Source organism: Agelaius phoeniceus, chromosome Z (genome assembly GCF_051311805.1).
Source record: "Agelaius phoeniceus isolate bAgePho1 chromosome Z, bAgePho1.hap1, whole genome shotgun sequence".
In the NCBI taxonomy this organism is placed as follows: domain Eukaryota; kingdom Metazoa; phylum Chordata; class Aves; order Passeriformes; family Icteridae; genus Agelaius; species Agelaius phoeniceus.
In genome coordinates, this window is record NC_135303.1 from 60683177 (window position 1) to 60698405 (window position 15229).

Below are 15229 nucleotides of genomic sequence, written 5' to 3' on the forward strand. Positions count from 1 at the left end.
TTAGTTTAGGGACATTATGCTGTGCCACCGGGCACTACTGAAATTTGTCTGGCGCCATCTTCTTGGCACCCACATTTGAGATTTTCCTATGTATTGATGAGATCCTCTCTGTCTTCTCCAGACCAAACAGTCCCATCTCCCAGAGTCTCTCCACCTAAGACAGATGCTCCAGACCCCTGACCATCCTCCGCAGTAGCTCCTTGTCTCTTTCGTGCTGCGGAGGCCAGAACTGGACAAAGGACACAGGGCCAGTTCCAGCCGTGCGATGGAGAGGAGTGGCCGCTCCCCGCACGCTCCTGCTCCCGTGCGCAGGAAGTGCGGGACACGGCCGGCAGGGAACGGGGAAGCCCATCTGGGCGGGAGGCGCTCATACTGCGCAAACAACGCGCCTTCCCCGAAAGCCAGTGAGTCGCGTATTGATGGCGCTTCTTTTTACAGGTGCCAGTGCTCCCAGCCCCAAAGCGCCTGCCTGCTGTCCCCTTGGCCGCTCCTGAGGAACGCTTTCTCCCTGGCGAGCGGCGCCTCAAGGAGCCAGTGACAGGCCTGGGCCGGGACCAAGCAGGAGCCAATTGCCCGGAATCGGGCGCGCGGCAGCGCCGGGGCCTGGCCACGCACCGAGGCCGCGTCCCAGACCGCTCCTCCTGGCCCCGCCCTTGTCGTAAAGGCTTTGCTCGGCATTGGTCAGCTCCAGTCACGTGGGGCGCGGGCGGTACTGCTCTCGCGAGAGTTTCTGGGTGTATGTAAGAAGTGCGGGCGGAAGTGCGGCCTTTTCCCGCGGCGTCGAGACGTGAGCAGGATGAAGGTGAGGCCGCACTGGGCCGGGGTCGCGCTCGGGTAGGGGCGTTTGGGCTTCCCCGCCGTAAATGGTGGTGTCGCTGCCCGCAGAGCCGCTCTTGGTGGCCGATGGTCCCTGGCGATGGGGCTGGAGCGCAGCTGCGGGGCGGATGGGAGTGGATTGCTTGCGGGCCCCATTTCCTTGGCTGGGCCTGTGCTGCCGCGGGGTTGCGGAGCGCCGGGCTTCCGGAGCAGCCGCTTGACTCGGAGGGAGTTTTGCGGGTGAGAGGCCAGTGCAGTCGGTTGTAGGGCTTGGTAGGGAGGTGCCGTGCGCGCTGTGCCCGAGGCAGTGGCGGCAGGCGGCCGTGCAGCGCTGCGCTCTGTAGCGGCTCCTGGGAGGTACGAGCAGGTGCTGGTCCCTTGCAGTGACTTGCGCGTGTCTTAATGCGGCGTGTGCTGTGAGGGGTTTGTAGGAAGAAGGGAGCACAGGTTTCTGCTGCTCGCATTCTCTGGTCGATCTCTAGCTAAAATAAAATCTGTTGCGACTGAAGGAGTTGTATAGCCCAGTGCGGCCGAACATGGACCTCCTCGCCTTGGCTCTCCCAAGTGTGGTGGTGACTCCCAGGTTTTTCTGGTGAGCATTTGTGTAAGCAGCTGGGGAATCTCAACTTTGAAATGCCAAGCTCTAACCATCAGGTGGATTCTAATTTTTGAAACTTCTTTCTCAGAAGTTTCAACCGGATTTTTTTTGTTTTTGTTTTTTTTTTAATTTGTTAGCTCAACATCTCTTTTCCGGCTACTGGCTGCCAGAAGCTCATTGAAGTAGATGATGAGCGTAAGCTCAGGACATTTTATGAAAAACGAATGGCCACGGAAGTGCTGGCTGATTCCCTTGGTGAGGAGTGGAAGGTAAGTAGTGCAGAAGAATGTGTAAGAGTTGTATTTGAGGAGCTTAAAATACAAAATTTCTCCAGTATGCACTTGTCAGCTAGTATGTGTATGATGTGCATTTGGTGGTCAAGTTAAGAGGTTCTCTTGCTGTGTTTGTACTGAACTTGCTGGTTAGGCTAGTCTCTCCCAGTACTTTACCTGAGTAGGGGGGTTTGTTTTAAAAACCTTGTGGTTAGCGTTTCTTCTCTCTCACAGCTCCCCTTCACAGTAGCTTATTGCTGTTCATTTGAGTGCTGTCTCTTGATATTCAGGACAAGTTAAATTTGCAGTATAAAACTGCTGGTTGTTCAGAATTGACTTTGTTTAAACTGCTGCTAATGTATGAGAAAAAACATGTTTGGCCTGGTGGACGGGCTTGGAATAATTAGTGCTAATATGGACCGTGCAGCTGAACTTTAGGGATGTGATCTTTTCTGCTGCCATCTTCACAAGGAAGGTGATCAAACTTTTTTCCTGTATATCACTACTCTAGACACTCCTGTGTTTTCAGTTTGTGAAGACAACAGTCTTTATTTAAGCTCACAATTCCAGAAAAGCTAGACAATAATGGTAAGAGGTTTTGTGCTATTACTTTCCAACAAAACTTCTAAGTGATACGGATCACACTAACTGTAAGTTCTGGTATACAGAGGTATTTTTTTACATTTTTTGAGTAAAATTGCTGAACTGTTCCAGAGGTGTTGGTTGAAGTTGTGTGCACTACCAGTAGCAGTGACTCCAGCTGAATCATGGACATGCTGCTCCGTTGTTCCGTGCAGTCTGCTCTGGTATCTGCTGCTTGAGGGAATAAGGATGTGAGTAACTCAGAAGTGTTCCTGTCACAGGGATACGTTGTCCGGATAAGCGGTGGCAATGACAAGCAAGGCTTCCCCATGAAGCAGGGTGTCCTGACCCATGGACGTGTCCGCCTTCTGCTCAGCAAGGGCCATTCCTGCTACCGCCCCAGGAGAACCGGCGAGAGGAAGCGCAAGTCTGTCCGTGGCTGCATTGTTGATGCAAACCTGAGTGTCCTGAACTTGGTCATAGTGAAAAAGGGTAAGAGTCTGAGTGGAACAGCCAGTACATAGGTAGACATAGACACTTGGAAGGAGCCTGCTTGATAGTGGTTGGTAAGCTGTGTGGAATTGACATGGCAGTCCCAGTTTCAGAGCATGAATGCATCTTAGCAGTCCTCAGAGCATTGCATTCTTGTAATGCTAAAACTGGTTACTGAATCACTTCTTGTTGCTGTAGAAATCTGATCATGTCAAAGGAGCTAAGGGTGGCTGGGATGGTGCTACTGGCAGCTGAACCCCAAAGATTACCTAGCATTACCTTGGATTCTTGCGTCTTTTAAATGTAGGCTTTTGCTTCTGAACCTGGTGCTCAGTTGTGTAGTAATTGGCATGTTTAAACTTACATTCCCAAAGGTGAAAAGGACATTCCTGGGCTGACTGACACAACTGTGCCCCGTCGTCTCGGTCCCAAGAGGGCCAGCAGGATCCGCAAGCTGTTCAACCTCTCTAAGGAAGATGATGTTCGCCAGTATGTTGTGAGGAAGCCTCTGAACAAAGAGGGTAAGAGCTCCCACTAGAACAGCTCTCTGGGTTTCTGTGATTACTGTGAGCTGTCCAGCCCACTGCACTGGACAAAGCGCAGGTAGTAATGCATCTGGGAAGTTGACACTCACTATATTTAAACTTTGTCAGCCGTAACTTGTGGAAAAAAAGTAGTTTCTTGGTTGCCTCATTTCCTTCACCCTTCTGCCATGTTTTGTCATGGTTTGTTCTTAAAAGTTTGATAGACTCTGGAGTAATTTTTGCTAGTGTTTCTAATTATAACCCAAAAGTAATTGCTAATGAAAGAAAGTTAAATACAAGGTGGAATGTTGATAAAACTTCTATAGTGGAGGGGAAAGGCAGTGTAGAGAGAAAATGCTAAGATATTTTTTTCCCCCTCTGCTCATGGCAGGCAGTGTAAAATGAGGTCTTACTGGCAGGGCACTGTTTTCCTTACTGCCTCTGTATTGCAGTGTAAGATTTTAATTTTGGGGTTTTTGCTTTTGACTGGGGGGAAAAAAGTGGATTTTTAGAAGAGTATGATTAGACTTGAGTACTGTGAGAGTTTGTAGGGGAAAGAAAAACATCATAGGAAATGGTTTTATCAATTAAAGAATATGATTCTGGTGGGCATCAGACTGTGGTGTATGACTGTTAAAGTCTGTCAGGATGGCTTTAGGAAATTTTATGTTACAGATGTGTGTGGTAGTGTGTTTGCCCATTGTGCGCAGTTGATCTGTTTTCTGGGATAAACAATGTCAAACCCCTAAGTAAAATTGTAGATGTCTTTCTAATGCCAGAAAAAAGGCTTGTTCTGAAAGCTATGTAATGGAGTCCTTTATTACTAAAAAATCTAGGTCTAGGGGGAGTTAAAGGAGACAGGTCTGCTGAGAAGCTAGGAATTCTCACTTCATTTCTAATAACAAATCACAAGCATTAAGACAGTATGTTGTTAATGCTGTGTCTGGTGATAATTGATAATTTTTCCTGTAAAATTTGTGAAGGTGCTAAACTTTGTATAGTCGCTGTCATATGTAGTACTCTAAGTCATGTTATTGTAATAGTAAATCAGACTTACTCTAAAGTTGGCTGGATGAGGCCTGTGACCCCTTTGGAAGGTACTGGGCCACTTTGGCTGATCCCTAATGGTTTTTAGGCAAGAAGCCCCGAACAAAGGCTCCCAAGATCCAGCGGCTGGTGACTCCTCGAGTGCTGCAGCACAAGCGCCGGCGTATTGCCCTGAAGAAGCAGCGCACTCAGAAGAACAAGGAGGAAGCTGCCGAGTACGCGAAGCTGTTGGCCAAGCGGATGAAGGTAGGTTTGCCATTCTAGCTCAGGTGTGTGGAATACAGCTCCAGAATCGAGGGATTTGGTAAACTGGACTGTATGGCAAACTAGCCCTATGCCTACGGCTGCTCTGCACCTGCTCATTTTGAATGTAAGTGCCCAAATATGAGTATAAACATAGCTAGTCAGTTGGGGTTTTGGAATATTTCACCAGGCTCACTAATTTGAGAGCCTTTATGAAGGAAATAAACAGTTACGGCCTCCGAGGATATTTTTCTCCATAGCTATTTTAGTTCAAATGAATTCTGGTTTAACCTCAAGATGCCCAAGCATTTGAGTGATAGTGTGGAGAAATGAGATTCAGTGCTTGATCTTGATGGAGGATAAGTTGGCAAGAAGGTGTTTGTTAGCATGTGTTTGCCCTTGCTCCTAAAACTGCAGTGACTGCTGAAGCAGTACTGAAAGCAGTACAGTAGTGCTTCCTGAATTTCATTACTTCCAGATAGAAACAGAGAGCTGCACCTTTGGTGTGTTGAAAACTCTACATCAGTTTCTTAACTAAAATTTTGGGTGTGCACAGTGACATATTTTGGTGTGCAGTGTAACATAGTTTTGGGTGTTTGCATATGGTGCAAAGACACAGGTCTGTGCTGGTTTGGATACTTGGCAGAATTCTGAGCTGTAGAAGGGAAATTATTTAGCGCTATTGAGTTACAGAATTCATTCCTTCAAACTGCATTTTCCCTGGTTTGTTCCTTGGTATATGTTTTGAAGTGCTTGATGATGTGTAATATCTCCATACTTCATGCCTTTCAGGAAGCCAAGGAGAAACGCCAGGAGCAGATTGCCAAGAGGCGCCGGCTTTCTTCTTTGAGAGCTTCTACATCCAAGTCTGAATCAAGTCAGAAGTAAAGATGTTGTGCACAATACTAAAAAGACTTACATTTAATAACTAATAAACTGCTTTGGTGGTGAACTTTCAGTATGAGACTTTGTAGTACATGTTGTTACTGGCAATTTCTTAAACAGGAGTTCAGACTACTGCATCATGCACACCAAACTAGAACCACACACCATGATCTTGATGCAGTTCTCTTATGAAAAAATTGTGTCACTCACTTTGATACTGAGTATAACATTGGTAAAACTTAACACCTTCAGCTGATTCTTGGCAGAATTAAGTGCAGTTCAGATGCTCACTGGAACTGCTTCCCCAGGAAATGGCCATAAACCTGCCAGAGTTCTGGGCATGTCTGGATGATGCTTAGTCAAAAGCTTTAGTGGTGGGTAGTCCTTTGAGGAGCCCTGGTGTTCCTCTCTGATCCTTTTGGGGTACTGCAAATGTGAGATGCTTGTGATTCTGTAGGAATTGGGGCCTTACTCTTGAAATTAATACTGAGCATGAGAAGGCACTTTTTAAAGTTTTGACTTGAAAATTTGACTTGGGGATTAGAAACTCCAGTAGCCTTTATATACTGGGTGAGGATAATGGGAATTTGACTCAAAAATACGTGTGTTGGATGCTACAATGGTCTGCAGCTAAATCAATTGTCTTAGTTCTTGAAATAGTAATATGGATCCACTTCTATTTTTGTTGAGATGCTGCTTCTGTTTCTAGTAAATCAGGCTTCATTACAACCTAAGAAGTTGGGACGGTTTTTATTCCTCTGTGTGTGGCAAGGCTCTTCTGAGTTAGGGCCTCACCAGGCTAGAAGCAGATTTTAATGCATCAGATGAAAAATCTGGACTAGCTAACTCAAAAGTTGCAGAAGACAAGATCTGCTGCCCATACATGAGGGGCATGGAAGGATCAAACCTGTGGTCCTTGAAATTTAATTTAGGATACTGGGATACTCATCTCTTGACAAGGGCAGAATTTGCCATGAAGCACTTAGGTACAGTGGACCCTGTACCTTGGTCCAAACCTCTTGGACCAAGAGACTTTGCTAAAGCAGTTACCAAGCTTAAAGCCATCTTTTCACAGCTGAACTGAGACTGTTACTGAAGGACAACTACTCAGAAAAGGTTAAGAGGAATGGTAATTGTGGTTATGCATGAGTTAAATAATGCTGGCTAGGTCAATAAAATTTTAAAAGGTACCATTTTACAATGTATTTTTTTTATGGAGACCATGTTCATTGCTCACAGTTTAATAGTGAAGATCCATAGGCCCTGTTAAACCTGAGCTTCACTAAATAAAAAGTGAAGCTTTTACTCCACATTGGTCACTCAGCTGCAAAAATTAATACTGAGAAAATGTAGGGAAGAGAGTAACACTAAATTCACAATGCTAAGAATTTTACGATCTGCAGAAGGGAAAAATGCCTAGCTTCTTAATCCCAGTAAAATATACTTGCACACAGTTAAGAGGTACTCCGGTCAGGGTGTACAAGCACTGAGGCATGTCCTGGACAAGAACAGGAATGTTTTGAACAGGCTACTACTAAGTAGAGTTCTATAGGCTATTCTGTATGACCTGTCCTGCTATATAGGCTGTGATTGCGTCTTCCTCTGAAGCGCTGCAAACATACCCAGTTGTATGATTGTGTGAAAAAGGTCAGTGGAGTCCTGGCTATTCTTATCAAGCTTTGAGGATGTGTGGCCTTGTCACACACACATACATGGCCTTATCACTAGTAGCAAAAAAATCCTTTCTGCACGCTTCTCCCTCACTCATTTCCTGGAACTGCCTTAGTACATCATCTGTTGCTTCCTTCTGCAGTTTTAGGCTTTCAGGTCCAAATTAGGCATGACTTGTAGACTCAAAGAACAATCCTGGCTTGAAGGGACCTTGAAAGATCATCTGGTCTGGCCTGTTCAGGTCTGTGAAAGGTGGTTCTCCTTGCCCCTGTGTCCTCCTCAACTGACATCAGTTAGTGACACAGCAAACGTGGTGAGGGTGCTTTTGGTCCCATCATCCAGATCATTCATGGAGATGTTACAACTTGGAGCCCGGTACTGATCCTTAGGGGGCCCCACTTGGGACAGGCTGCCAGCCTCAGTAAAACAAGCTGATCACCTATGAGATGATTCCTGCTCATCTCACGGATCACCCCCATCCAGTCTATGCTTGACATTTATGTAGGAGGCAGCTATGGGAAACAGCGTCAAATGCTTTGCCAAGGTCCAGCTGAACAATACTGCTCTCTCTTGACATGCTACTTTTCTGTAGCACTTACCAATTTAGCCTGGCATGATTTGCCTTTGATAAACTCACACTGAGTTTTCCCAGTCACCTTCTTTGACCATGGCTTTAGGTCATGGATGACTCAAATGGTCAATCCAAAAGAGGCTAATGAAGAAGGAGCATGTTTTCTCTGCCCCTGTGCAGTAGGAACCGCAATAAAACCACAAGGCCAGCAGCTGCAATAGTCCCTTAACTGCTTAACAGCAGTTCAAAACCTGTGATACTAAATACAATGCCAAGTGCTATCTGGGAACTGCAGCTTTTCCTTGCATGTCTTAGCAGTTTCAACAGGATTTCTGCTCTTTAATGGCAGACTTTCTGCACGTCTGAAGCTTGGCTGCAAACTCAGACACACCTTAAGTTTCAGGGCAAGTAATGCACCCTGGTCAGAACCTGACCAGTCGCCATTTCACCTCTTTGCAACCAAAGGAACGGAATACAAACACCATTGACGTACATAATTACTTTCAACCAGCAAGGTCTGAATTTAGACAGCGTGACACAGAAAACAAATGAGGAAAAAATGGCAAAGGAAAGCATCTTGAAGAAACCTAAACAAAGTGTTGGAACATCCTTCTGAGCTACTCTCGTAACTAGGTGAAGTGAGCCCCTGTTCTTCCCCAGACTTCTGTCTGCCACCCAACTCCATGGAACCACTGAGTCTCCTCCAGGCAACTCTGGAAAACAGTAATGTGCAAACACCTGCTGAAGCAGGACAGGGATTGGTCAAGTCTGGGCATTTTTTAGGGCTCTCTCAGGGTCAGTTGATGCCCACCAGGAACACAAGGCCTTTCCTGCTCAGCTGCTCTGGCACATGTGATTATTCCTACACAGAGGCAAAACCTTTCAGATTACTTGTGGACTCTATCAGTTTTCCAGCCTGTCAAGTTAATTGGCTCTTCCTTTTCTTTGCAGACAATAGAAGTTTGTCTTTACAGAGATGGAAGTAACTATCATTATTAGCAGGGAACTCGCACTCAAGGTTGTTCTGAACACATGAAGCATCAGAGCTTCCTTAAGCAAGCACCTTCTGCTATTTTACCATCACATTCCCTCAAATTTCCCACCGCATTCTGACAGAGGAAGTAGCAGTTCCTTTCTCTCTACAGCTTCAAACCCTGTGTTCATGCTTCTTTGGGGATTCCTCAAATAGAAGCATTTGTTCCTGCACAGCATTCTTCCTCTTCTCTGTCTCCTCCCTCAACAGGCCACATGAAGGGTAAGAAATTCTAAGACAGGGTAACATTCTTAGCAAGCAGCAATATCGAAAAGTCAGCAGTGACAAAAGCAGAGGAAAACAGGGAAAATCAGTGTGATGCTTGCAAGATACACAAATCCAAAAGACTAACTGTTCCTCAGCTCTCTATCTAAAAATAAGTCTGGAAATATGGGCTTATTATGAATCTGCTCCACAAGCTATCAATATGTGCTATGCACACCAGTCTCATCAGCCAAGAAAGGCTTTTAGGGTCTTGTATTATTGTTTCTGTCAGAATGAACTCACTGCCATATATGAGGGGGTTTGAAAGTTGTGAAGGTGAAGGCCTGAGGCACTGGCAATTTCTACTACTTAAATTTCATCTCAGCCTCACTCCTATCCCTGCCCCATAAAAACCCAAAACAAAACAAACTCAAAAAAACCCCCCTGGAAACTACATGTAACCTGCAACTATGTTATGAGTCAAGAGGTCCACCAATGTTTTGACAAGCTAGGATGCATCAGGTGAAAGCATCACTCTGTGATCCCATTACGGAGCCACTAAGAAACAAGAACTCCTGGGAAGTGTTCTCCCAAGTAAAGCCACAAATATGCTGCAGAGAGCACCAGCTATCCTCAGGAAGCCAGAGGCCATGCTTTTCCTACAAACAAGAGCTTCACAGATTGTCTGAGCCTGTTTTTCACCTGTTCATACCTCTACTGCTGCACAGTGCTTGCTGAAGGTGCCACAGAGCCATCCATACTCTCTAGAAGACACATCTCCACAGGTGAGTCCCATTTTTTATTTCCCTCTCCCATGCCTCTGCCCTTTCCCATCATTCAGAAGCCACTGATGTACTGTGAAATAATCACCCAAAAAGACAGTCAAAAGTCTTTTGCTGAATGATAGGCTGAATTTACACTTAAAGATTAAATTTTGTCAGTCATTTGAATTCCAGAGGTGAAAAAAGCTGAACAATGGCACATTTTTACACAGGATGCATATATATTTTATTTTGGGAACAACATTAAAAATTGTTTCTTAGTCTAGAATATCTATACAGAATTTAGGATGTAGAGTGCCCTTTAAAACTCATTTTTTGTCAAATGTACAAAAATATTACAGAGAAACAATTGTTAATCAAAGCACAGTAAATGGATGCCATTTTTCAACAGTTCAAAACAGTCTCTAAACCAGTGCAAATTTTATTGCATTAAGCTTCCCAGCTCACTTAAGAGATTCATAATTTATTCACACTACATCATTTCATCCTTGTTACAATATAGTTTATTTTAAGCTCCTAATAGGAGTTTAATGTGCTTCTAAACAACAGCAAACTATCCCTTTTATTTGCACCATTGGTTGATGCAGACTGAAAGAACAAATAAAAACGCCATCCGATCCTCTCATGTATGCACCACAATATACAGCACAGGAGACTACAGAACTGGAATCCAATTCAACCATTCAGTTTCAACTCTCACAAGTTAAAAGGGTGTTTGTTTTTAAAATGATACATAGTGAAAAGTGCATATACAGTATGCATTTTAAGATTTTTATTAGCTGAAAGAAAAAAAGAACCCTTTTGTTGAAATATACAATTATGTGAATAAGATTACCTGCTTACTGTAAATAAAATAGGAGTTATCTGCATTGAAATAATTGCTGAATTAAGAAGAAAAAACGACTGAGTGGATTCTTCAGTTCCTTACATTTTAACAATTTGTTTTAAAAATATAATTTCTATTATCTAATTTAATATACATTTTGAAAATATCCCCTATGTTGCAGTTATTCAAGGAAAGCAGTAAACTCAATGAAAGGTATATTCTTTTAGCTGCAGCAATACAAAAAGCCATTAATTCACAGTTAAAATAGAATATTACTCATTCACAAGTGCAATGTAGCTTGAGCTTAACCAATGTGAAAGTCCACCAGGAACAAGACTCAGTTACTTGCAAAATTGATTTAGTTTGAAACACATATAGTAAATAAAGTATTTTCCATTACAATTGTATTGTCTAAACTTGTATTGTCTAAATTTACATTACATAAAATTTGAAGACAGGATATGATTATAAGTAACATACAGATGCTTCTAGTAACATACAAAAGCTGGTGCCAATTACTGCACCAACACTGCAGCCACATCAGCCTCCTAGGCCTAAAAGGTTTTCAAAGTTGTCAGGTTTTGGTGATGTGCCAGAATGTAATTGATAAAGAAAATCTTTTTAACTTAAGAATCCTGATTTTAAACATTTAAGACCTCATTGGTTGTTTCAATTCCACAAAAAACCCAGCTCTTCGCCTGTGAGCTCACAAGCTGTATATGTAACTGATTTAAAGCTGGGTGAAAGGTGCAAGATAGTATTTTAGCACAACTGGCTGCAGTTCAACATCCTTATGGAAACAATTCAAGGAAGCTTCTCTAATAATTGTTCTTCCAGTACAAACTTTCTAATTTCTTGGGCATACCTGAAATTCATTGTTTGCATCCACTTCTGTTACCAAGTTGCTCTACACCCTCATTTTGTCCACACATTGCATGTTTTGACGTTCTTGCTGACTGATCTGCAAATGTTTTCCTCAGCCTGTACGTGGGAATTACAAAATATATAGACAGAAGAATCATCTCCTGAACACCTGCTGTTGAGGTACTAGAAAGAGTATGTGGCAGCAAGCATTTCACAAGTGAGCAAAATGCTACTCCTTCTGTTTATATTGACAGAAAAACAGAACCAAAATCTAGCTTATCCTCATCCGTCCTTCACAACACTTTGCTCAGATCAGTAATGTATAATGACGGATTCAGATAAATTTCGATTCCTAGGAGTTGGGTGTCAAACAAGTTAGAAGCATTTGTATGTTACTAAGTCATCCCCATGTAGTCCAGGAAGTTCATCCTGTCAACTAAATTGCAGAAGTGTGTCTTTAGTGCCTAATTTTCAGAAGAACAAAAGTGTATGCAATGCACTCACAAAAAACTTTTGAAATTTTTCCCTGGTTGTTTTTGGCCAGATTTTGTGAAACTTACTTCCCCCCTCAAAAAAAAGCATCCTAGATGAAAACAAATTGTTTTCAGATATGTCCCTTTTCATCTGAGCTATGGATTATATTAAAAAACCAACTGATTAGTTAGCTACTCTAGAACCTAAGCATTAAGAACTCCCTTTAGAAAGGAGAAGATTTTCCTTTTTTTATTCTATATTAAAGAATCAATTCCAATATGCAGATTCAAGATTTCAAGTAGCTACATGCAGGACTTCTACCACCCTGAAATCCAGGTGCCTACACCAAGAATAGCACTTAATTTGTAGTGTACAAAAATGCCAATTTGCAAGAGCAAATCAAAGCAAGTCGAATTCTATAGCTGATTTTTTCTCCTCTGGCTTTACTTTTGTTGGGGTTTTTTGTTTGTTTAGTGTATATAGCTGGGAAAGGTTTAACAATCAACACTAGACGTTGTGACACAATCTGCTTTGCTGTCTTTACAACACTACTCCTTTATTAGTCTATATTTTCAGCAACAGATGAGAAAGTTGTTTGGAAATGAAGATGATGTGTTTCCAGAAACTAGTTCATAATAATATTATTTACTATGTTTTAAAACTGTTTGGAGGTCACATATATAAAACAGCACTCACTAGACAGATTTTCCTTGTCATTTAATGAGTTGGGAGAATTTAAAAGTGACTAAAGTGACTAAAACTTGATTGCTTGCACGTTGCATCACATAATCACATGGTTTGTCTCTTTAATACTCAAAAATAATGGTCTTTGTGTAGCTGTTGAAAAATAATGCATAGAGTTACACAGAAAAAATTGCTGGCTTTGATTTGTAGAAATATTAAGTTGTTTGGATCAATGCTTTAGATAGACTTGTATTTTAGAAGGATGGAACCATGTCAATTATGTAACTGGAGAAGAGAGGAAAAGATGAAGAATCAAGGGCTGTTCTTTAATTGTGATGTAGGTCAGACATCAGCAAGCAACTGTGCATCAACCCAAAGAATAAAAAAAAAAATCATTGTGTGCTCTCTTGCTTTTAGTTGTTGAGAAAGCACAACAGTTTTATCGGGAGAGAATCTGTCCAGGTAATATCCCCATATTAACTTAGGATCAGCACTTGTAGACAAAATATAAGGCATCAGTCTATGATGTAAATATATTTTGTCATATATAGTGCAACTCCCTTGTTTTCACCTTATGATAAAAACGTTGGTTTTATTGTTTCATATAAAAAATTGTTCCAGACAGATCTTCATCCCTCATCATTCTGAAGAATGAAAAGTTTTAAAAGTAGTATCAAGTAAATACATTCATACCCAGATGCAATTAGTATTTTAAGCTATGCTCCTTTTACATGCTACAAATATATTTTTTTCTCTATGAATTATTCCATTGCAAAAGCCATACCACTAACTGTCAGCAAAAACCTGGAATAAATCTTATCATATTCTTCAAGTAACAGAAACACTTACACTGTTGACCAGTATCCAGGCTCTCCTTGCCAAGACTACTACTACTGTAGTCAATTAAATATGTGAGCTGAGGAAGTGTCTTATCTACTAGAAGCAACACAAAAGATGGATACATCTTTTCAGATCATACACATAAGCACTTCATTTCTGCTAATATACACCTCGAAGACCACATTTATAAATACATCTTAATTGAAATATTGAATCTGGACTATCAGTGCAAAAAAATTAACCCACAGGCTAGTATAAAACCAAGGGAGAGGGTGATAAAGAATTTGAGGAGGACACCTCTTAAACACACATGCAAATAGTATAAAGCATAATTTTTTTTCAGGCAGTATCTGTTGACAACTCTTGTGTGTATTCTAATACCATTTGAGCTTCCTACATAATTTTTAGAATGCCATCCATTTCTGAGCTGCTTTGTGTAGAAGCTTATCCTTCTTTGGAGAGAGCAGCCAGTACATTTACACAACCTTATAGTTTATCAGATAGAGAATACAGGAAAGTTGAGTGTAAGTCTCTGTTTTCTCACAGCTGTAGATACACACGTTGAAAAGCTCAGCAAAAGTAATTCAGAATACTGACTGAGACAAGAGTCAGGAGAATGGTAGCAATTTAATGTACTGTCTGATGAAATGTAACGTACTATGTGATGAAAGCAACTGCATTGCAGCTTCCAATCCAAGCTTTCAAATATTTACATTCATACAACCATACCACACATTAATAAAAGTACTATTCTCTAGGTAAAGGTCATTGTAAAGAAGCATTGAGGAATCTGAGCCCTGGAAAATACTTCATTCAAATATACCAATATTGGTGGCCCTTAAGAAAGTCACCAACTATAGACTGCTGTTTCATCATCAGCTTTTTGAACAACTTGATATCGTGGAGGAAAACTTTGAGGAAATTAAAGAATATATATAGGAGAAAAGTAGATCAATCACTGAAATAAACTCATAATTTTAAAACATTTTGACAAATTTTACAATGTGCCCATGAGATGAATGAGAAGAATATATGTTGCAGTTCAATGAAACTGATTTGACAAATTGCTTAATTAACACCTTTTGAGACTCAAAATGTATATGTCACCATGCTCTTGGGTTTGTTCAGCTCTGCTTTTGTCTCTCTGAAGTATGGTGTGTCTTCTTTGTTTTTATATTAAAGGTGCTCCAAACCACTTCCTGCAACACTCAACCCTGCTGCTTGGTGCAACATCTATTCTCTGCAGCTTTTCAAGAATTTCCTCTGGTAGTTTTTTAAGTGCAAGTCTGTATTCACTATCGAAGACCTCTGAAATAGAAAAAGCACAATTGAAATTATTTAAGAAACACTGTACAATTCCCATGACTATTCCTACAAAATGCTTTTGGCAATTTTTATATAGTAACAAAGTTCTCTTCATTAACTAGATGCTGATTTTCTTTTTTTTTTTCCAAATGGACCTTCTCAGAGGACCTGAAAAGCATCCCCATAAGATGATGTGGCACCACAACACACCACTGTGGATGCCCATTGCTTCTTTCCTGAAGTTCCATTTGCCTGTTCCCAGTGTAGTTCCCCTATTACATTCCATAAGGGAGTCACTGACTGTGTAGTAGCAAATAGAAGACAGGATAGAAGAGATCAGTAGAGGGTGGGAAATCAGGTGTTTAGGTAACAGGTGTCAGGTCTGATATCAGGTGTTAGGTCTGATATGTGGGTCAGAGAAAGATGGACAAGATTGGAACAAGCTTTCAGACATGAAGAATTACAATTTCAAGCTCTTCAAATACTCTTTGTTTAAAGTAACTCATTACTGGTTTC

At 41.7% G+C, this 15229-nt stretch overlaps 2 protein-coding genes across 6 annotated transcripts in view; one reads left to right on the top strand and one right to left on the bottom strand.

Moving 5' to 3' along the window:
- The first annotated feature begins 671 nt into the window (after window positions 1-671).
- Window positions 672-5532, top strand: RPS6 (ribosomal protein S6). The gene is made up of 6 exons (XM_077171512.1): window positions 672-802; window positions 1552-1683; window positions 2550-2760; window positions 3135-3281; window positions 4420-4577; window positions 5367-5532. Exons 1-6 carry the CDS (start codon window positions 797-799, stop codon window positions 5460-5462), a joined length of 750 nt encoding a protein of 249 aa, XP_077027627.1. The 5' UTR covers window positions 672-796; the 3' UTR covers window positions 5463-5532.
- Window positions 5533-9921: 4389 nt separating this feature from the next.
- Window positions 9922-15229, bottom strand: part of DENND4C (DENN domain containing 4C) — a 72438-nt gene continuing 67130 nt past the window's right edge. For all 5 annotated transcript variants that reach the window (XM_077171508.1, XM_054652108.2, XM_077171509.1 and 2 more), the window contains exon 33: window positions 9922-14716. In XM_077171508.1, the coding sequence (XP_077027623.1) occupies window positions 14580-14716 (137 nt within the window). In that variant the 3' untranslated portion in view covers window positions 9922-14579. The remainder of the gene's footprint in view (window positions 14717-15229) is intronic.